The 24,142-nt window shown below is 37.2% G+C and overlaps 1 protein-coding gene across 5 annotated transcripts; it reads left to right on the forward strand.

Moving 5' to 3' along the window:
- Positions 1-219: 219 nt before the first annotated feature.
- ttc21a (tetratricopeptide repeat domain 21A) lies at positions 220-24,070 on the forward strand. 5 transcript variants are annotated; one of them, XM_053635323.1, is made up of 29 exons: positions 223-1,091; positions 1,233-1,362; positions 1,450-1,560; positions 4,794-4,960; positions 5,457-5,579; positions 5,722-5,879; positions 5,972-6,056; positions 6,470-6,568; positions 10,104-10,296; positions 10,440-10,528; positions 10,882-11,076; positions 12,361-12,496; positions 13,181-13,338; positions 13,601-13,810; positions 13,916-14,154; positions 14,592-14,664; positions 14,754-14,864; positions 14,991-15,129; positions 15,572-15,672; positions 15,838-16,026; positions 16,139-16,249; positions 17,833-17,914; positions 18,532-18,682; positions 19,107-19,268; positions 21,662-21,863; positions 22,374-22,601; positions 22,782-22,902; positions 23,457-23,524; positions 23,781-24,070. In XM_053635323.1, exons 1-29 carry the CDS (start codon positions 1,065-1,067, stop codon positions 23,856-23,858), a joined length of 3,936 nt encoding a protein of 1,311 aa, XP_053491298.1. In that variant the 5' UTR covers positions 223-1,064; the 3' UTR covers positions 23,859-24,070. The 5 variants fall into 5 exon arrangements, with proteins under 5 accessions (XP_053491316.1, XP_053491306.1, XP_053491281.1 ...); XM_053635306.1 differs by having other exon boundaries at positions 222-1,091; positions 15,572-16,026; XM_053635314.1 differs by lacking the exon at positions 5,457-5,579 and having other exon boundaries at positions 222-1,091; positions 15,572-16,026.
- The last annotated feature ends 72 nt before the right edge of the window (positions 24,071-24,142 follow it).

Raw genomic sequence — 24,142 nt, forward strand, 5'->3', positions numbered from 1 at the left:
TATAGGCCTATATATATTTTTTTTTAACATTGCTTTTTTTTTTTGCTTATGTCTACTATATACACAGTATGGTGCAGATGTCTTGGGTACATACAAAGAAAGGCTGTAAAACACAGCTGCATTCAAAAATAATGAAATTAAACATTTTCTACATTTAAAAAAAAATCCTATAAAGAGCAGTAAACAGTGTGACTACACTTAAAAAATAATGAAAGCAGTCATCTTCGGTAACATTTGTGCACTTTTATAAGGAAATTGGCTGGGAAGTTCTATTGAACATCTCACATAGACTTCGATTGTCATAATTATTTAATTTTTTTTTAATGAACCCAGCAATCTTTGTTTTTGTCTGAAAAGTGGTCTGGCATACAAACATCTTTCTGTAACATTACATTTTTTGTTGCAAAGGCAATGTAATAATCCTGAATAATGCAGAGATCATAAAATAAAAATTTATAACATAATTTGTACTTAAAAAACAAAACAAAAAAAGTGCCTAAGACTTTTGCACAGTACTGTATATGGAAACATGAAGGGTAAGGTGGAGTATGAGGTATTGTGGAGATACAGCCCTGCTGAGGGGAGAAAATAGTACAGTAGAAACCCTCAGAATTTGTAATAGTTTTAATGGTTATAATGGAAAATGTACTGGGTCTCTACTGGTAATTTGTTGCCTTTTATTGGTGGCATGTTATGTCTAGTGTATACCATTAAGGTCCAGTAATGGTTTTAATTGTTAGCTGATGGGTTGTAATGGTAGGCCTATTTGTAGTGGAAACCATTAGAATTTCTTTTTGGGTTTTTTTTTTCCCAGCAGAAAGGAAATCAAGTCAGTTAGTATTAAAACTGTAAGTATTTAACTTGAACACTCGTTTTTCAGCATTTAATTGAAAACTCAACACAATGGTTCAGTCAGTGATCGATTAGCCGGCCTGTGCACTGGTGTTTACTGGTGTTGCCTAGCAACCCCAAACACTGCCGTTCACCTGCTTGAATAGCGCTTTCAATCTCGGATTTTGCTCAAATCTTCTGAAACTCCACTATAAAGCAAAGACAAGTCCATCATGGCAGAATCAGACCCGACCTGTTTAGTAAGTCGAAGTAGTCGTTTGTTTTTAGCTATGATCTGAGTGATCACCGGGATTTTCATCTCAAATAACAGACTACATCTACGCGATCTAGTGTGGGTATGCTATTATGCGCTTACTCTCGGCTTACTTTTTGTACCTCAGGCTTCTCTTATATACCTGCTGAGGGAGCGATTCTACAGGCAGGTGATAAACACGGCTCTGAACTACCTGAAATTCTACCCAAACGACCCCGTGCTCCTGTTCTTCAAAGCTTTTGCGGCTCTGAATGAAGGTAATGTAAGATTAGGGTGATGATGATGATGATGGTAGTGGAGCTGTAAGTTTAATATGTTGATTGTTAACCTGTTGTGTGTTAAAGGACACTTTCAGGAGGCTATGAGAGAGCTGAACAGTCTGAGGGACCAGCCTCAGGTCTCCCTGTGCTCAGTGATGGCCCTGCTGTGGGCCCACAGGCAAAGACAGACCATCGGTGAGCAGTCACAGATCACAGTGTGTCTTATTCACACCCAGAGTTTTATCTCACTCAGCTAAGCCAAAAATCACACTCCAAAGTGATTTCTTCTGCACTGTCAAGATCCATAAATTTATCATGGTGTATATTGTTAACTAGGATTTCTCCTCTTATTCCTCATTTCCTGATCATTCCCTGATCCACTTCCACTGACTCCACTACCTTCTTATGTAAAAAAACAAAAAAACAAACAACAACCCTAATCCCTCCTCCTGACCCTTCTCTCCCTTCTTAAAGCAAGACACTACAGGTGAACAGAATTTCTGTAGATATTTATTTCATTTAGTTATTTTTATTTTTGAATTTTATTTGACGTATCACGACTAATATTTCCCAGGTGATTGATATTTGGGGGGGGGGGGGGGAAATCATTTGATGAACTCTTTCATGTGTAGTGCCCACACTTATGGACAGTATTAGTTGGACAACATATGAACAATGAATTCATATGAGAAAAATATATTTGAAGTATATTCCCATTGATATTTAAAAATATATATATATAAAAAATTTGTACACCTGGGTGACTAGGAACAGGAAATTGTTCAACCATGACTTCCTGTTTCACAGGGGTGTAACTATGAGGTAACACACAGGCCAAATTCCCTTAGTCATTGATCACAATGGGTAAGACCAAGGAATATAGCTGTGATGTGTGGCAAAAAGTTGTTGAGCTTCACAAAATGGGAAGTGGTTATAAGAAAAATAGCACAAGCATTGAAAATGTCCATTTCACCATCAGGGCAATAATTAAGAAGTTCCAGTCAACCGGAAATGTTATGAATCAACCTGGAATTGGACGTGTGTCTGTATTGTCTCAACGCACTGTGAAAAGAATGGTTCTAGTGGGCAAAACGTATCCAAGGATCACAGCTGGAGAACTGCAGAAGTTAGTTGTGTCTTGGGGTCAGAAAGTCTCCAAGACTACAAGCCGAAGTCACCTACATCACCACAAGTTGTTTGGAAGGGTTTCAAGAAAAACGCCTCTACTCTCATCCACAAACAAACTCAAGCATCTTCAGTTTGCCAGACACTACTGGAACTTCAAATGGGATCGGGCTCTATGGTCAGATGAAACCAAAATAGAGCTTTTTGGCAATAAACACCAGAGGTGGTTTTGGTGCACACAGAGAGATAGCCGTATGGAAAAGTACCTCATGCCCACGGTTAAATATGTTGGTGGCTCTTTAACGTTTTGGGGCTGTTTTCTGCCAGAGGGCCTGGACATTTTGCTAGGATATATGGCATCATGGACTCTATCAAATATCAACAGATATTAAATGAAAACCTGACTGCCACCACCAGAAATCTTAAAATGGGCAGTGGTTAGATCTTCCAGCAGGACAGTGATCCAAAACATACATCAAAATCAACACAAAAATGGTTTACTGACCACAAAATCAAGGCCCTGTCATGGCCATCCCATTCTCCTGACTTGAAACCCATAGAAAACCTGTGGGGTGAACTGAAGAGGAGAGTCCACCAGCGTGGACCTCAAAAATTGAAGGAAATTTGAAATTTGAACACAAAATTTGAAGGAATGGTCTCAGATCCCTTGCCATGTATAATCCAACCTCATCAGGCATTATAGGAGAAGACTCCCAGCTGTTATCTCGGCAATGGGAGGTAGCACCAAGTATTGACTAAAAGGGTGCCATTAATTGTTGCACACTAATATTTAACAAAGGTCTTTTTTTGGATAAACCTTTGTTGTGTTTGCAATTGCGCAAAATATCAAAAGGTTAAACAATAAAGACAATTTTTCTCAGCCTTTTTTACTCATATTTACCAAGGGTACCAATATTAGTGGAGGGCACTGTATATTATGCTTCAGTGCAATAAGAGCTAACTGTAGGATAACTGTCTAAACTTATTATTTTCTGCATGCTAAATGTTGTGCTTAGTCAAGCTTCCCAATTAAAGAATGCATCCTTACATAATTCAGGCTACAACAGAACACATTTGGTAAAGTGTCAGCTTTTATACTCTGTGTATACTTTGAAAGACCAAGCTATGAAGACGATTTAAGCAAAATGACCAATTCTACCAAGAAATTTAGCAAACTTATTAGCATTACTTGTTCCAAACAGACCAACTCCTAGCTAATTGTTGCTAGCCTACAGTTGTCATCCTTATTTATTCCGTTATTAGATTATGTCCACTGCTTACAAGAGTTCTGCTTCCTTCTCCTTCTTTTTCTTCTCCTTCTTATTATTATTTGTTGTTCTTCCTTCATCCTTCTTCCTGCTTCCATCTTCTTTCTGGCTTCCAGACAGGTAAACTCTCTTCATTTTAAAAATTTTGACGGTTCTAAATAAATAATGTGCAAATCATACATGTTAGGGCCCCCTTTACAGGGTTCCTGGTATTGGGTTATTCATTTGAAATTATGGGGGAGTTTTGCACACTGAGATTTGACATTTTCATGGACTTGTTGTTGTTCCTTCTGGGCACTCCCTCAAAACTGGGGGCCCTAAACAACTGAGTGCCTTGCCTATCCTGAAGCTACGCCTCTGATCCTGAGATAATCTTTCCTCTCCTTTGAACCCCATATTAGTTTGCTTGCTAAAATGCTTTGCTTAAACTTCACATCCTCACTAGACATCAACCCTTACTTTAGTTTGAAAGATGTAAAAACCCTGGTTCATGCTTATAAAGACTACTGCACCTCTCTCTTCACTGGAATCTCTGGTAAAACCACTTGTTATGTTTTAGTGCAGCGGTTCATAACCTTTTTGCAAGTGCGACACACTTTTAAGAATGACAGTGTTTTTTACTGACCGACCCCCAGGTTAAGAACCGCTGTTTTAGTGTATTGAGAACTCAGCTATCAGTCTCCTCGACACTATACATCCAAACCTCAGCAGTCTTTCCCTATAAAGAACATTCTACTTGTTATTCAGCACCATGGATCCCAGTCTCTGGAACCCTAATCCACAACCTCTTTGTAGCATCATTCTCATCTATTCCCTTTATAGGTCTTAACTAAAAAAAAACATTTTTGTTTCTCGCTCATAAGTGTTTTCTCTCAAACCATTTACCTTCTTTCTAGCTGTGTTTCACCAAATTGTAAAACTAGTGATGAGTGTGAAAAAAGATGCTATATAAAAACTAATTCTTATTATAGATCAATGGATTAGCTTTTAAAGTTGTAATATAAATTCCCTAATCACTATCTCTGTGTCTGTGAGATGGAGAGGCTGTGTCTGAGCTGGAGTCCTGTTTAAAGAGAGCCAAGAGGACAGCTGGAGAAAGGGCTCTGTACTATGTGGCACTGCTCTACTGGATTCTGGGGAGAAATCAGAAAGCCAGAGTGTACATAGACAAGATGCTCAAATTATCCAATGGATCTTCAGAGGTTTGTGTGGTGTAATACAAATGATGAATGTTTGATCAAAGGCTAAACAGGAAGCTGTGATTCTGTAGTTTGGAGTAAATTCTTTTAATGAAATATTGTTGACGAGATGAATATTTTGTCTCTTTAGATTAAAAAAAAGAGGCTGCTGAGTGAATGACTGGTTACGGCTGCTATAGTATAAGTGATAACAGGAACTAGTCTCAGATTTTCCACAACATAAATGTAATTATAAATGGTCATATGTGTGTCACTCATTAATAAATGAAACATTGCAATCATTGGCAAAGAGGAATAAAGAGGTTGAAGAGGAATAAAATAGTATGCCAGGATGTACATCACACCCAGCTGTGGATCATTTTCCTACAAATGTTTGAACTGTCATGTTTTATTCCTTACTTGCTGCAGCTGCCATTTAAATGTTTTACAATTTATTACGATTAATGTTGATTTTTTTTAAAACTATAAAAAATAAAGACACTGATGTATGTGTTAATAGGGGCATATTCTTAAGTGCTGGATTGTCCTGACCTCAGAAGATGATGTTGAACAATCTCAGGCTACTCGATATTTTGACAGTGGCATTTCTGACTCAAAAAATGTGTTTGGATTGATGGGAAAGGTACATCGTTTTGAATTTGACATGTTGTTATAGTGATAAGATGATAAAAATGATGATAAGAATGAACCCCAGCCCCCATCGAGACAAGAATATACAAGTGAAGTATCTCTTGCCTGGGTTTTAATTGTTGATCTGCTCATAGATCGAGTTTTTCATGGCAAGACAGAAGGAGTCCTATGCTCTGAATATCATCAATCAGATCATAGCTTCCTATCCTGACTTTATTCCAGCTCTGGTTCTCAAGATGAACATATTTCTGTCACTCCATAACTGGGAACACACAACTGAGGTGGCTGAAAGGTAGGTCTGATATCAGTTTCGATTGATTGATTAGATAAGGGCATGTTGATTTAATGTGATTTAATCATCTTTTCTTTTGATCTGGGTTACAGGATCCTAGAGCTGGATGCACATAACTTAAAAGCACTTCAGATGTTATGCATAATCTCTGCCGCGAAGGACGGTGATATAGAGAAGGTAATTATGGAGGTGTTCATGAACAGTATGTAGTTTTTAGTGATTATTTGGAGCAACCGTATTTGGCAACAGTGCCAAATAACTGGAGTGGTGGGAAAAAGTAACAGAATTTGGGTTTAAAGGTACGAATGCTTATCACTTTTGTACCTTTAGCCAGAGTTTTGGTATAGAATTGGACCTTAAATAGCACTGGTAGCATATTTATATTGTTTCAATAAAAAATACACCTCTATACATATATATATATATATATATATATATATATATATATATATATATATATATATATATATATATATATATACAGTACAATTTGTATAATAATTAAGCTAAATCATTTGAGTTATCTAATGACCAGATTTAGTCATTCATAACAACATCAGCATTAGATTTATAACATTTATGTGCTGCAGGTGAAAGAATATCTTCAGTTACTTCTGAATGCAGTTGTGGTCACAGAGCCCAGCACTCCCAGTCTTCATATGGAGATCACCATGCCCATCAGCAGACTGGTGAGACATCTGCTTCATCTATCAAAAGGATTGGAGTATGCATATATATTGCTTTATTAGGGGAGAATATTAAAGATTAAAAGTGATTCATTGAGCAGTGGGATATTTCTTTGTTATGCTTTTGGCTCTGTTCAACATTGCAGTAAAATAGGACCCATTGTCAAGAGACTTCTGTCCTATAGTCCTTTATTTCTCCTTACCTTATTTTTTTATTTATTATATTTTATCATTTTCAAGACACAAGCTATGTCTTAACTCTAGTCTACTGCATGGTATGTCTAGATATTACACGCCTGTATGATTACTCTAAATGCTGTAGCTGAAATAGCATACTATTTTGATAGACTATTGTGTGTATTACATATTTAAGACATATCTATGATGAAATGCAAACCCAATCAATCACACTTTTTCTCATTCGAACTATTTTTAGAACTGTACTGACAACATAGAGTCATGAAAATAAGCATCTGGCCAACATATGTTATACGGAGCACTGGTGGCTGTGGGACACTGAGCAGCTGCTTACATGGTTTATTGGTTAGATCTAGCTCTGGTCATGAGTAATTAACAAAAGATAATTGTGCTTTTATCATGTATAGTGATTATTTGCAAATCCTTGATTGAAATCTGTGACTGAAAGATATCATGTCCTGGTATTTTCTTAGATGATGCTTTAACAGTTTTTTAGCACAGCTATTTATTTATTTATTTATTTATTTATTTATTTATTTATATAGTTCTTTTATCTCAGGCTTGTCTTCAGTAAGTGAAACCAACCTCAGTGACACGATTGGTCTGTTATGAACATTCCACTTTTTTGGACAAAAACCACTTTCCAGTTGTTATAGTGGTTTAGATGATCATTCAGCTGCAATATGAGTTTAGAGTAATTTAGTTGGATCAAAGTGGCTGTAAATCTTGTATGAATCTTACTTAGATTTTCTGCAATAAAGTCATACAGTACTGTGTTACTATTTTGTTCATATTTGATAGACTTTGGCTTGTGAGATTTTCAGATTTTCTCTACTTTTTTGATATTCCATTACTCTGATACACATTAATCTTTATCTTATTTTTTAAAGACTCAATTGGTTGTCTTTAACACGTTTGCCTCAGACCGACTTATTCTATTTCTAAGCAGAAAGATGATAGACAATTTCAGACTCCATATTCTAATCCCACATCAGTGATTAACTATATTATATAAAGTTTATATATATATATATATATATATATATATATATATATATATATATATATATATATACAGTATCTCACAAAAGTGAGTACACCCCTCACATTTTTGTAAATATTTGATTATATCTTTTCATGTGACAACACTGAAGAAATGACACTTTGCTACAATGTAAAGTAGTGAGTGTACAGCTTGTGTAACAGTGTAAATTTGCTGTCCCCTCAAAATAACTCAACACACAGCCATTAATGTCTAAACTGCTGGCAACAAAAGTGAGTACACCCCTAAGTGAAAATGTCCAAATTGGGCCCAAAGTGTCAATATTTTGTGTGGCCACCAATATTTTCCAGCACTGCCTTAACCCTCTTGGGCATGGAGTTCACCAGAGATTCACAGGTTGCCACTGGAGTCCTCTTCCACTCCTCCATGATGACATCACGGAGCTGGTGGATGTTAGAGACCTTGTGCTCCTCCACTTCCGTTTGAGGATGTCTCACAGATTCTCAGTACAGTTTAGTCCATCACCTTCACCCTCAGCTTCTTTAGCAAGGCAGTGGTCGTCTTGGAGGTGTGTTTTTTGATCGTTATCATGCTGGAATACTGCTCTGCGGCCCAGTCTCCGAAGGGAGGGGATCATACTCTGCTTCAGTATGTCACAGTACATGTTGGCATTCATGGTTCCCTTAGTGAAATGTAGCTCCCTAGTGCTGGCAGCACTCATGCAGCCCCAGACCATGACACTCCCACCACCATGTTTGACTGTAGGCAAGACACACTTGTCTTTGTACTCCTCACCTGGTTGCCACCACACACGCTTGACACCATCTGAACAAAATAAGTTTATCTTGGTCTCATCAGACCACAGGACATGGTTCCAGTAATCCATGTCCTTAGTCTGCTTGTCTTCAGCTGTTTGCGGGCTTTCTTGTGCATCATCTTTAGAAGAGGCTTCCTTCTGGGACGACAGCCATGCAGACCAATTTGATGCAGTGTGCGGCGTATGGTCTGAGCACTGACAGGCTGACCCCCCACCCCTTCAACCTCTGCAGCAATGCTGGCAGCACTCATACGTCTATTTCCCAAAGACAACATCTGGATATAACGCTGAGCATGTGCACTCAACTTCTTTGGTCGACCATGGCGAGGCCTGTTCTGAGTGGAACCTGTCCTGTTAAACCGTTGTATGGTCTTGGCCACCATGCTGCAGCTCAGTGTCAGGGTCTTGGCAATCTTCTTACAGTTTAGGCCATCTTTATGTAGAGCAACAATTCTTTTTTTCAGAGCCTCAGAGAGTTCTTTAGCATGAGGTGCCATGTTGAACTTCCAGTGACCAGTATGAGGGAGTGTGAGAGCGATGACACCAAATTTAACACACCTCCTCTCCACTCACACCTGAGACCTTGTAACACCAACAAGTCACATGACACTGGGGAAGGAAAATGGCTAACTGGGCCCAATTTGGACATTTTTACCTAGGGGTGTACTCACTTTTGTTGCCAGTAGTTTAGACATTAATGGCTGTATGTTGAGTTATTTTGAGGGGACAGCAAATTTACACTGTTACACAAGCTGCACACTCACTACTTTACATTGTAGCAAAGTGTCATTTCTTCAGTGTTGTCACATGAAAAGATATAATCAAATATTTACAAAAATGTGAGGGGTGTACTCACTTTTGTGAGATACTGTATATATATATATATATATATATATATATATATATATATATATATATATATATATATAAAACTTCTGCACCTTACTGTGCTCACTGAAACCTCAGTGCCTGTTGCCACCGAGTCTTGCTGCAGGTCTTTTACAGTCACTCGATGGTTTTTCACAAAGTGCCTTCTCAGAAATCTGGTTGCAGCCATTGATAGCTTCCTTTTTCTGCCCCATCCAGGTATTTCATACATTTTCTACCCCTAGCCAGTTCAGGTATTTCATGTGTTCCAGCTCAAGCACACCTTGTGCAACTAATGAAGTCCTTGATTAGTTGCATCAGGTGTGCTTGAGACAACACCTGTTTTGCATATTTGTGCTGTCGTTAGGGATTCTATTCAGGGGGTTGAATCATTTTGAGAATACAATATAAGTTGCATTTTCAGTTGAATTCAGGGAAACCACTTGAAACATTCATTGTGTTGAACCATTTCAATTGCTTTTGTTTGGTTTATTCATTGCAAACAGCTGAAAGTCTGTAAATTTTGACAATAAACCTGTAAATGTAGAATAGCATCTAGAATCACATTTAGTATACTGTATTATCTCATTACCAAGGATGTTACTCCAAAAGCTATTTTAAGATTAGGGTTCTTTATATTTTCTTTCCAACAGTGTGGACACAATAAAGATATTGTGCAGACGCTGACGTCATTTTTGCAGAGATGTGTGTCCATAGCCCCAGAGGATTCTGCCATAGTCTCTGAGCTCGGTTACCTTCTCACACTCCAACACAAGTACAAAGAGGCCCACAAATGGTACACTAAGGGTCTGAATATAGACTCTAACAGTGCGGCTGCTATATCAGGTATTGGAACTAGGCTAGACAGTTACTCAAAATAAGTATTCTTTTTGTTTCATAATGCACTTGCGTAATAGCTTCTTTGCTTTAAAATGCACCTGATCAGTGGAATTCTGTAGGACCAATTTTTTTTTTAAACGCGTGTTTAGGCATGATCAGGTGTGAGCTGATGGATGGGCGTGTGGAGAAAGCAACAGAGCAGTTGGAGTTCTTCCATGCATCACTAGGAGGCTCAGCAGTATGTCCATGTCATTCTAACATGGAACCTCTATTACTACCATCTTATTAAAATGACTCTAAAAGCCATTTTATAATTCATTAAGCCAATTTACGCTATTACATATTATATTTTATTTATAATCACACTATCCTGGGTTCACTTTTGAGTCTGGTTCCTTTCAAGGTTTATTCCTCTTGTCATCCCAGGGAGTTTTTACTTGCTAAATAGGGATAAATGTAAATTTATATCCTGATCTTCTGTAACAATGCTTTGTGACAATGTCCACTGTTAAAAGTGCTATATAAATAAAAGTAAATTGAATTGAACTTTAGATACAGTATTTGGTAACCATAGATGTCTTCATCTCGCAGGAAATCATACTTTTGCAAGCCATACTGGCCACAAAGAAAGGAGCAGATCAGGAGAGTGTGGTGGCCCTGCTGAAGGAGGCCACAGAGCTCCATTTTCAGACTCTTCAAGGGCTACCGCATGGTGTGGAATACTTACAGAGACTCAACCTCAGCTTTCTCCTCCAGGTCGTCAGCATGCATCTTGCAGGCAGTCAGGTGTTTCTCTTCCTCTTCTTGCTTTTTTCAAGAATGGCAAACCCTTTTAGATATTTGTACAGCTTATAGTTTGAAATATACATGGTAATAATTCACTGTTCCCACAACCCATACCTCTAGCTTTCACCCAAGTATGATTTTTTTTTTAATACATGCGGCCAAGAACCACATACAATACTTTGACAGGAACCATGCTGTATCTCAATCTCTCACAATAATTTTAAAGGGACGTTGTGGATTGTTAGTCTATTTACTGTAGCTTCTTCCAAAAAGCTCATTGTGTTATGGTGCACAGAAGCTTATTTTCCCACTGGATATTAGCATATAGAAGTGTGGAGAGCAAATCAGATTGCAACCTTCAACAATCAGAAGCTTGTAGCCAGAAAGGTGTACCAAAGATATTAGCTGCTTTGTGAGTTGCGGGTGGAATATCTGAGTCTAATGGTCGTGACGCCAACCACACAACTAAATTTCTGTGATAATCCTGCATTTATACATCAAGATAACAAACTCATAAACTAGAAACTGTAAGAACTGAAATAACAACACCATTAACCCCCTTTCTTAACACTGTCATCCTGAAATGTTACATCACAGACTTTGATGCATAACCCTGAGTTGTGCACAGATGTAAAAGGAGAATTAAGAATTTTTTTATGTATCGACTAAAAAGGTTAATATATATATATATATATATATATATATATATATATATATATATATATATCTCAATTTACCCAAAGTAGATATTGGTTGAGTGATTTCTGTATTTTATTCTGTATTTTATACATTTTAAAGTTCTGGGCCATATTTGTGTGTCTTATGTTTTTGCATTTGTGTATTCCCCCTATGTGTTTCTATGGTGTTGGTGTCATAGGATTAATGTTGTTTGCCTTGTTTAGCCTAGTCAGTTGTATGTTAGTAACTAGGAGAGTTGGATGTGCCCTAGAACATCAGGTGTTGATTAGGTCTCTGATCTACTGTGAGAGGCAAGAGCAGAGCAGATTCATACTTGAAGCCATTGCACAGTCATTTTTGTGCGCTAAAACTTCTTTTTCTTATTTTCTCCCAAAAATTCCTTATACTTGATGGTAGAATTTTCCACCTTTCTTTCACTGCCCTCATTTGGGAAATAATATTCACTTAATAAACCTTGAATTAGTTCCACTCTCACTTTTCCCCCAAGCCTTTTCCAGTGGGTTTTACCCTTTGGGCTGCCATTCTCTCAGACTGAGGCTTGTTAATCCTTGCTCTTTGAAATCAAACATGTTTTGCTGTCTGTAGGATATGCCATATGATGCTGGTCAAGCCTATCCCTTTGGACTGAAGCACGCCTCTATGATTCTAGAGGCTATAATTAAAGCTGCTCCTCGTGTGTTATCCAGCTGCTATTACATGGCACATGTCAAATTCCTTACAGGTATGTGATTATGTAATTGATATACAGTGCTATCCGGCTCAACTAAACTAAGTTACAGTGTTTGACTATACATTATAGTGGCTAAAACTGTGTACATTTAATTTTCTAATATGTTATTGTTTCTATAGTAACCACTTCCACAGGGGCATGTATATACAGTATGGCAGACATGACACAATCCAAGGCCAATAACAAATGAATGGTCTCAGGTTTAAGCATGGTGTAACCATAAGATTTCTGCTATAGTGAAAATCTTCAGGACAGAGGACTTTGTGCTTTTTGGTTTCCCTGTAAAATGACAAGTTGCTTTTTTCTGTATTATTAACATCAAGAGAGAGAAAAATAGAAGCTGGGGCGGGTACAAATGTTTATAGCTGCTGCAATATGAAACAAAACAGGAAATAACCTGTGTTATAATGGCCCACAACATTATATGTAACTATAAATGTTTAAAAGTATGAGAGTGTTTTACAAAAAAACAACAACAATTTAATAAATTGTAATAGTTGGCTAACTACTGTCAGGTAAGAGGAATAAAACACTTAAGGACATGCTGATATATAATCAGCAATCAATCTCTCACACCAACCTGCCAGTGTTTATATTCCACTAACAGCATTCTGTCATAGTTTCTTCCTTACATATCAATCGAATCATTTGAATAACTCAACCTGTTATTTAAAGGTGATCAGGCAGCTGCTCAGCACTTTCTGAACCTCTGTATGGAGAAAGATCCCTCCATGCCTGAGATCCACTTACTGCAGGCCAAACTTCACCTTCATGCAGGAGTTTACAACAAGTGTCTTAGCAGTTTGGAGTCGGGAGTCAGCTATAACTTTGAAGTGAGTCAGAGAGATCACTTTTTGCTGAATATTTGTCAGTGCCTTCATTCCATTGCATTAAGGTTTTCTTAGTATATAGGAAATTGTATTGTAACATCTGATAACTGTGGAATATGGTGCATGGATATATGATCACCAGAATTAATTACACTATATTAGAATAAATGCATCTATTTACATTGTGTGTGACTGTTTTTCCATCCAGGACAACAATTAAAACTCTGTAAAGCCTGACGTGTGTATGTTTTGTGTGTGTTTTCAGTTAAGACAGAAGCCACAGTATAATTTAATCAAAGCCAGAGCTCTGAAGAGAGCTGGGCAGCTGTCTGAGGCCATCCAGTGTCTCCACATGGTGATAAGCATGCCAGGGGTCAAAAGGATCATTAAGGGACAAGAAAACTTGATCTCCCGCGGTGAGCGAGTTTCTCTGTTCCTGGAGTTAGCAGATGCCCTGCGGCTAAACGGAGAGCAGGTATAAGCTTTCATGTGGAGCATTTTTGGTATGGATTTGCTTTGGAAGGGATCTTCATAAACACTATACATGTGCAATACTTTCTTTTTTCTTTTTTTTTTTTAGCATGAGGCTGTAAAAGTCATACAGGATGCAATTTGGCAGTTCAAGGGCACCCCTGAAGAAGTGAGGGTTATGGTGGCTAATGTAGACTTGGCCTTAGCTAAAGATAATATTGACGAAGCTCTAAATGCACTGAGAAATATAATGCCGGGTGAGTCCATCTACATACATGCTAAGGAGAAGATGGCCTGTATTTATCTTGAAAGATTGAAAAACAAGAGGCTCTACATAGCATGCTACAGGTGAATGAACACTTTTCCAAAGACTAATAATAACCTTAAATACCATAGTGCTTGTTTCTAGAACTATTAAAGTAATGTAAATTGTTGGAGGGCAGTCTGCAGTACAGATGGGTTGGGTAACTGAGTCTGTGGTGACAATAGCATTTACTGTACATTTATTCATTTGGGATAGTCTTTTATCCAAAGTGCTTATATGTCAGGCAGAATCCAGATCATGAGTATACTTTAGCTGAGCAGTTGAGGCCTTACTACTCACAACCTTCAGCTCACTAATATACAGCCTTAACTGTTGATACTATTGCTGAATCACTACCCATATAACCACTGTCCAATAAACAGCATGGTCATGGCCATGAACATATGATAGTTGTTCTAACTCCTGCTATTCTTTACTGAACATTTCTTATAAAACTAAAGAAGGTTTGTAAATGTTTCAGAGAAATCTGCGAACAGCTACCAGGACCTCACTCTAATGTGTTGCTTGGTGATGCCTTTATGAAGATACAAGAGGTACTTGTGGGTTTTTATATGCAGATATTTTTGTTTAATCATCATTCTTATAGCCATGACAAAATCAAACTGTATTTGTTATCTCATAGCCTGAAAAAGCTATTGAGGTCTATCAAGAAGCAGTCGAAATGGCACCAAATGATGCAACACTTGCCAAGAAAATAGGCCAAGCCCTGGTGAGGACACACCAGTACAACGAGGCAAGTGACCTTGTTTTTTTTTTTGTTTGTTTGTTTGTTTAAAAAATGTCGTTTGTCTCTTACTTTAATAGACTGAATGATCAACTAATTGCTCATATGTGCCCTGATTTGTGTGCTATTCTTCAGGCTGTTAACTACTATGAAGCTGCTCTCAACACCAGCATAAAGGACTCTGTGTGTTTAGACTTGGCTGAGCTTCTGCTTAAACTCAAGCAGTCTGAAAGAGCTGAGAAAATCATACAGAAAGCCTTGGATCATGAAGACCGTAATTCCTTTATATAGATTATAGATTAGGTTCTGTATGTAGATTTATGTTTTTACAATATATTTACTTGTGTGGCTTTTAATTACATGGTCCAAATGCTATTTACGAGCCTTTGTTTGTCCCTCTGGGTGAACCCTTATAGGTTTTATGTAGAACCCTAAATCAGTGTTACCCTGTTGAAAGGGAAAGTGACCAGAAACGGCTCCAGGTAAAATCCTATGGTAAAATTAGGCAGGCAGAAACAAAGAACCCTTAATTGTCCAATAAACCCTCAAAGGACCCTTTTTTTCTATGATTGTACTGTATGATCTATTAGTGGTACTACATTATTGCTACTTACAGAAGTTACACTGAGATAGTAATAGACTGCCTTTACAACTGACATTTAGAATGCTCTCAGATGAGTGTAAAAAACACAATTATGTATTTCTTGTTTTCTCAGGTACTGATCTGACCACCATGGTGAATGATGTAAAATTTTCAAGAATGCTTGTGAAAATTCTGCAGGCCAGAAATGAACTATGTCTTGAGAAGATACAACAGGTCAGTGACTATTTATCTTGTTTATTTACAGTTACAATACACTATATATTCAAAATTATGTGGACACCTTACCATCACATCCATATGTGGGCCTTTTTTTTTTTTTTTTTTTTACACCTATTTTATGAACTCTTATTTTTCTTGCATGTTTCTACTTGTCCTCAGATCTCTGATGTCCAGCAGAAGATTATGAGACGTTTGCCATTTGAGCAACCTGAGACCAAAGATGAGCAAAGGAAAGTGGCAGCAGCTATTTGTTGTGAACAGGCCCAAGAGTATCGCAGGAAACCTGATCTAGAGAGAGCGAAGCAGTGTTATTCAGATGCTCTGAGCTACACTCCAGATGACATAGAGGTCATGTTCTGTAGTGTCCACCTCAATGCCCATCAAATTATAAAGTTTGGAAGTTCAAGGAACTAACAGACAGTCTTCTTGATAATAAATATATATTTTTTCTTTTCTGCAGATTCATTTACAAGTTGCTCAGTTGTACTACGAACACCAGCAACTGAATTATTGTGAAGACCATTGTTTTAAGATATTGAAGCTCAATGAAAATCATACTAGCACCACCATGGTAGGTACATTTGTAGTTTAGAGTAGGTTTATCAGATGGACGGAGTCTAGCCTTAAACTAAGTGTATGATTAGTGTGGTTAAATATTATGGCCAAAATCCATATTTAATTTAGGCCCAGGCAATATATCTGTGGTGGCCTGAGCAAACCCTTCTCACCGTGAAATTTTGACATTTTTTATATATACTTCTGAAAACTGGATTTTCATGAACTGAAACATGTTCCACTTTTATCAGTACCTTAACCACAAACTCTAGCATTTTAAAGGTTTACCTCTAAAAGTTAAAAGGGAGAAATTGCATTTAAAGATTTAATATCAAATGCAGTGCAGGACCATCACAAACATTATGACAGCCAGTATCTGATTACAAATTGATTTTTTTTAGGCTTATGTACATTTTGTTAAATGACGTACACTGATCAGAAATAACATTAAACCCACTGATAGGTGGAGTGAATAACACTGATTATCTCATTATAATGGCACTTATATATGGTTGTATATATTAGGCAGTGAGTAAACAGTCAGTTCTTGAAGATGATGTGTTGAAAAATGGGCAAGCATAAGCATCTGAGAGACTTTGACAAGAGCCAGAGCAAGTCAGGGCATCTCTAAAATGACAGGTCTTGGGGGTGTTCCAGGTATGCAGTGGTTAGTACCTACCAAAAGTGGTCCAAGGAAGGACAACTGGAGGAGGAAGTGTGATGCTCTGGGCAATGTTCTGGCAATCATGTGGATGTTGCTTTAACACATAACAGATACCTAAACATTATTGCAGACCAAGTATACCCCTTCATGGCAACGGTATTCCCTAATGGCAGTGACCTCTTTCAGCAGGACAATGCGACAATTGTTCAGGAATGGTTTGAGGAACATGAGAAAGAGTTCAAGGTGTTGAATTGACCTCCAAATTCCACATGTCAATCCGATTGAGCATCTGTGGGATGTGTTGGACAAATAAGTCTGATCCATGGAGGTCCCACTTTGTAACTTACAGGATTTAAAGGATCTGCTGCTAACGTTTTTGTGCCAGAAACCACAGCACACCTTCAGAGGTCTTGTGGAGTCCATACCTTGACAGATCAGAGCTGTTTTGGCAGCACAAGGTGGAACGACACAATATTAGGCAGGTGGTTTTAATGTTATGGCTGATCAGTGTATCTATCCAGCAACTTGATCAATACCAGACCTTCACTGTTTGATGAAACTAGCAAAGTTTTTGATATCTTTAGGCAGACTCAATGTTTTTAACACTGTGTTGAGTTATTATTTTCTTGCCTTGTATATTTTTGCAGAATAACCAAGGCAAGAGTAAAAACTGAACAAAACAGTTCCAGGTCAATTTGGTGAAATACAATTATAGTTTCTTAATTTTGAGTTGGCAAAAGCAACCCATTATAGGCAGAAATATCCAATTTTTCCCATCCAATTCTTAAAAAAAAAAAAAATTCAAGTCCAGTGACACATAATGTTTTTTCCAGACTACCACCATACATGTTTGACACTTAATGTTCTTCCACCAGTTCCAGTAGCTTAATGTTAATAGTCATGTCTATGTTTCTGCACATTTAACATGACATTAGCTGTTAGCTGACGTGCTGTTCCAGAGAAACCAAAAAGAAGAAGCCCTCAAGCTGTACACAGATATCCTATACAAACATCCAGGTACTGATATTGGAAATGTTTTTGTGGGAAACTAACATACACTAAATGGCAACAGCTTTGTGGATACCTGACCATCACACCCCCTAGGTCTATTCCCCAAACAGTTGCCATAAAGTTGGCAGTAAATAACTGTATGGAATGTCTTTGTATGCTGTAGCATTATAGTTTTCGTTCACTGAAACTAAGGGGTTGAGCCCAAACCTGTTCCAGCATGACAATGCTCCTGTGCATAAAGCAAGGTCCATGAAGACATGTTTTGCAAAGGCTGGAGAAGAACTCAAGTGGCCTGCACAGAGTCCTGACCTCAAACCTCACTGAACAACTTTAGGATGAACTGCAATGTCCACTGGACCCCAGGCCTTCTCACCTGAAATCACTGCTTGACCTCACTAATGCTCTTGTGTTTTAATGGACAAAACCCCACAGCCACACTCCAAAATCTAGTAGAAAACCTTCCCAGAAAAGTGGAGGTTTTTATAATAACAAAGGGGACTAAATCTGGAATGGGATGTTCAAAAAAAGCACATACGGGTGTGATGGTTAGGTTCACAATATTTTGGCCATATATGTATATATTTCACACAATTTTATGACAATGTTGCTTTTGTTTGGAACAGACAACTTCCATGCACTGGTGAAATTTCTCCACATGCTACGCTGGGTGGGGAGACTGGAGGAAGTGTTGTCCTTCTTTGAGAAATGTGAAGCCTACTCTCCAACTGCGGTTACAGAACCAGGCTACAACTACTGCAAAGGCCTCTACTACTGGTCAGTATCAAGCAGCCCTCACTGTGAAATCTTCTTTTTTAAAAGTAACAAGAGTGTTACTTTAAAAACCGTCAGTCCTAAATCACATGACCCTGGTCATCAGCATTTATATAGTTTTATTTAAGTTGCCTCTACCAGTTTTTCTTTAGTATTTAGTTCTGTGACTAACCACCGTCTGCTGTTTCCTCTTTAAGTGTGTGTTTGACAATGAAAGGGTAAATGCATTGTTTAGTGAAGTTTCCTGGTCACATAATAAAGACTTATAATAATAATGGACTTGTGATAAACATATTAAAAACACATTATACACATTCTTTTATCTAACAAAGAAAAACATGTAAACATTTTACAATGACATTATTTTCATTGCACATTTGTCTCAGCTAAGCAGGTGGTGTATTTGAAGATTCTCTGTCTGTATTAGGCATGTGTACCGTGTACAGGAGGCAATGATGCACCTGAACCAGGCCAGGAGGGATGCCGAATGGGGGGAAGATGCCCTCGAGTTGATGGTGCACATCTGTCTTAACCCAGACAAGAAGACATTTGGAGGAGAGGTGTTTGAGAGCTCAGAGGAGGGCTCAAGGTACAGAGCTGATTCAGTAGAACTGCACTGCAAAGGCCCATTAAGTGACTCTATGAAGTTTATTGTTCAGAATGTGCACTGAGCACTAAATTTGTGGAATTTATTTTATTTATTTTTTTTTTTACTACGTAATTTTTCCATTAGGGAACCAAGCACCAAAGGTGTTGGAAGGTCCTGGAGACTGAAGGTGCTGGAACCGTACTGTACTTGTTAGGATTTTCTTCTTCTTCTAATTCTTCTAATCTTCTTCTTAATATACAGTATTTCTGTCTTAAAACAAATTGTGCAGGCCGAACCACAAGTTATGTGAAATTTGGTCAATAGTTACTACTCCCTCTCACTATTCGGGAACCCGAGATGTGCCTGAAATGGTAGTGCTAGCACTGGGTTTTATGGTTTGGTCCATTATTTGTTTTGTTCCCAATTTTGTTTGTTCCTAACAATTCTGAGGACAAATTCTCAAAACCCACTTTTGCAAACTAGTCCTAGGATTTTTGGCTTATCTTTACAAATTTGGTGTCAAACTCAAACATCAGTAAAGATCAAAAAGCCCTTGGTCAGTCAGCTTTCAGCAGGCACTTGACTGGGTTACCACTGAGCTATTATCACAATACTTAATAGTAGGTACAGGTAGGAACCTACTACTATCAGACGTGTTTGGCTACTCGGGTGTGCTATTTTTGTTTGTGTACACAAAGCCAAGTATACAGTATCTCTTGAAAAATAAGGTGCACAGTGAAATTATTTTGTTTGCTTGATTCTTTTGCTCAAACCCTACAAAACTGCCTTTTGGACCATTTAGCTCCACCCATACAAAATTTTTTATAATGTGCATAATATGTGAAACTTACTTTTGCAAACTAGTCCTTGTATCTTTTTATTTATTTATTTATTTATTTTTGCCAATCTTCAGAACTTTGATGTCAAAACTTAGGAGAGTCTTGAACCTCAATAATGATCAAAAGCATGTTGAGATTTGTAAACTAGATGCTGTGTTTGTTAACAACATCAATCTATTCTAAGGGCTGTAATTCATGATTGGACATATGGATTTGAACTATGCCTGAAATACATGTTCAGTGCAAGGTTCTGAGTTTGTCTTCAAAGTCTGAAGTGTGGCCATTGATAGGGGGTGGAGTATAAGTCCAAAAAGCTGTTTCTTAGTAACCAAAAGTCTAATTAAGCTGAAATTTGGTTTTAATTAGCACTCAAAACATGGCTGCCTTCAGCCGATCTGCTTTCAGCAGGCATTTCACACAACTAGCATTGAGCTATCATCACAAATCTTGAAAAGTATGCCCTATGTAACTTGGCAAGAACTGGCTGCTAATTGCACAGAGTGCTCAGACATCGCAGAGTGATTTATCACCATTTAGTTTAGTTTGTGGTAACAAGGTAACAAGAACATTTTTCTGCAAAAACATCCTGCAAAGTGTATCCTGAAACAAGATAATCCAAAAGCTCAAGGCAAAATTAACTGAAAATTAGTTTGAGAAGAAGTTTTGCCGGACATCATCTGAGGCAGATGATGTTTGAGCAGATGTGTCAAGAAGAAAGTGCTGGGGATGGCCTACTAGCCAGTATTACAGCTGAGAAGATCAAAAGCTCATCAGAGGATACAAAAGAGGTTGTAGGTAGTTTTAAAGGCAAAGATTAGGCATAAAAATATGTAGCGAATATATGACTTTTGATTTTGACATACATTATTTGGCCATTTCTGCTGTCGGAACATCAGTGAAACCTACTAAATGTTCTGCTTGTATAAATTCAGTTTTCATTTGTCAGAAATGAAATGTGGCAAATGTTTTCAAATGTATTTTTCATTTTTTTCCTAATGTTATTAAAACCTACCATGCTCTACTCTAAGTTATTTTAATGTGATACATGCACACTGCCAGTCAAAATTGAATCACTATTATTTCCACAGACCAAACAAAATTATACAGAATAGCAGTTAAATAAATAATCTATATAATCTTTGTGGAACTTATTAACAGGTTGCTCTCAGATCCTAAGGCTACTCTTAATGAGTGCTTTATTAAAGGCAGGTACTCTTGGAGGGTAAACCTGGTATGTGTGTAGATAAAAGACTCATAGACAATGCTAAAGGTAACTGTAAAAAAAAATTATATATATATATATATATATATATATATATATATATATATATATATATATATATATATATCATTAATGTTTAATAATAAACATTTTTTGTTACACTTATACTTATTGCTTGCTTAGATTTTCAAATTATTTTAGCATATTTAAGATGAGGTCATTTAAAGAGTTTACATATATTGTAATACTGTAACATAACAACGAAACTGTAACATAAACAAACTTGAAATTTGCTTCTATTTTTCATAATTATACTCTTTTTAATTTCCCAGCTCCAGTACGCCACTTGCCCTTGATGAAGAAAAGTTAATGGGAATAAACATAGCCCAGAATCTCCTGAGACAATTCCAGCCCCGCTCCAGAGCCGGCCAGGACAAAGCCACAATCCTTTACAACCTCTGTCTGATCTACAGTAAGGAGACGAAACAAATAGAGAGTGCTGTGCATGTCCTGTCTGACATGATAGAAAAGAAGGTAAACCGGGGTTTTTAGGAAACTGCATTTGTGTGTGTGTGTGTGTGTGTGTGTGTGTGTGTGTGTGTGTGTGTGTGTGTGTGTGTGTGTGTGTGTGTGAGAGTTGCATCTGTTTGATGACAGGCATACATGAACATATGATTGAAAACAAACTATTCGCTATTCCAAATTCTGATGTAATATTATCTCAGAAATGCATTATAATGTGATTAAAAATCATTATATTACCGCTAGTAAGGAATATTGTTAGTGTTATTTATACAGATTAGAGTGTATTAATTATACACTGAGTGCTGCTGCTGTGAGAGGGAAAGCATTTGGTAACGTCTAACAGACGAACAATTTGCACCCTACTCTGGATACAATTCTTTATACATTTTATTTGTTGGCCTACTGACTTGCTTATCAAGCAGACATTTAAACACAACATAAAGTATTAGGGTAAGACAGAAAAGTACAGTCTGCTGAAATGTGAATGTGTGAGCTTATCAGATTCCTCTGTGGCTGTAGGTGATGTTGGAGACCTCATTGCTTGTAGTAGCCCAGGCACTCCTGTTGCTGCACAAACAGGCTCCCAAAGCGAGAAACTTCCTAAAGAGGATCATCAACATGCAATGGACCCCTGGTATTGCTGAGGACTTTGAGGAAAGCTGCCTGCTCCTCGCTGACATGTACATCAAAACAGGAAAATATGTGAATGCTGAGAAGCTTCTGGATGATTGTATTCGACACAATAATGTACGAAAATGTCATGTGGAAATTGTTAGCCTTAGTGGTAATATTTCCTTCAGGACAGCTTCACGGTGTTTGTTTCTTAGATGGAACTCTGTGTCCTTTTAGTTTTATATCAACAATTACATCATTTCCAATGTAAAATAACTTTTATACACTGCTGTTTTTTGCGTTGTAATTATTCAGTCATGCAGCAAGGCATATGAGTATAAAGGCTTCATAATGGAGAATGATCAGAGGTATAAAGACGCTGCTAAGCAATACGAACTGGCCTGGAAATACAGCTACTGCATCGACCCTGCAATCGGTAGGGATTTTATCTGAGCACAAATATTTCTCAGTCGTTGATTAATCAAATCTATCTTTATATAATGCCAAGACTATTGTTATTACATGATTATAGTTTTATTACTATAAAAAAAATAGTTGGGATGCTGTGTTAAATATAAATAAAAACAGAATGCAGTGATTTGCAAATTTCATAAACCCTCATGTTATTCACAACAGAACATATCAAATGTTTAAACTGAGGAAATGTACCATTTTCAGGAAAAAATTAAGTAATTTTGAATTTGATGGCCTTAACACATCTCAAAAAAGTTGGGACAGGGGCAACAAAAGGCTGGAAAAGTAACAGCTGGAGGACTGTTGGCAACAGGTCAGTAACATGACTGGGTATAAAAAGAGTATCTTATAGAGGGTCATATTTTATTGTGAATAACATATGGGTTTATGAGGTTTGCAAATCATTGCATTCTGTTTTTATTTACATTTTACAGAGCATCCCAACTTCAGTTTAAACACAGATTTATCATCCTATATTAATCACAGCACTAACAGCTAATTTTACTCTCGTCACAGGATACAGACTCGCTTTCAATTATCTGAAGTACAAGAATTACACACAGGCCATTGATGTCTGTCATCAGGTTTGTATGACTCAGATAAACAGAATAAAAGCCTCAGAATTTTATGGTATAGAGTTGCTTAGTATTTAATAATCAGGCACCATGTTACTATAGTAGGGGAGATATACAGGCTCTGGCTTAACACCTGGAACAAATGCAATTCAGTTTTTAAGCTCCATACTTTCCTGCTGTGTCATTAATGAAATCTGTTTGTAGATTCAATTAAGATGTTTTATGAGTGAAGAAAGGATGTAAAGGCGGTGTTTTGTTTTCACAGGTTCTGCTGGAGTATCCTGATTATCCTCAGATCCAAACTGAAATTCTACACCGAGCCCAGCTTTCTCTGAGGCCATAAGCACAAAGAGACATTTAATCAATCTAAACACATTTACAGATTATGTTTAATCAAACTTTCACTGATTTAATAGCAAAGTAGACTAGATACAGTGAATGTATATGGCTTTTATAATATTTTCTCTTTCCTATAGATATAAATATAAATAAATATGTAATAGGTGTACAGCTTGAAATTTTTATACATATTTACCAACTTAAAAATTCACAACTATACAGTAACTTATTATACTGATATATATATATATATATATATATATATATATACATATATATATATATATA

The sequence above is a fragment of the Ictalurus furcatus genome, chromosome 1 (assembly GCF_023375685.1).
Source record: "Ictalurus furcatus strain D&B chromosome 1, Billie_1.0, whole genome shotgun sequence".
NCBI lineage: Eukaryota > Metazoa > Chordata > Actinopteri > Siluriformes > Ictaluridae > Ictalurus > Ictalurus furcatus.

Excerpts from the sequence above, each read along its gene's own strand:
- ttc21a (XM_053635306.1), top strand. The coding sequence starts at position 1,065 with ATGGCAGAATCAGACCCGACCTGTTTA. Across the intron at positions 4,961-5,456 it reads TATCCAATGGATCTTCAGAG|GGGCATATTCTTAAGTGCTG; the intron begins GTTTGTGTGGTG and ends ATGTGTTAATAG. Across the intron at positions 6,057-6,469 it reads AGGACGGTGATATAGAGAAG|GTGAAAGAATATCTTCAGTT; the intron begins GTAATTATGGAG and ends TATGTGCTGCAG.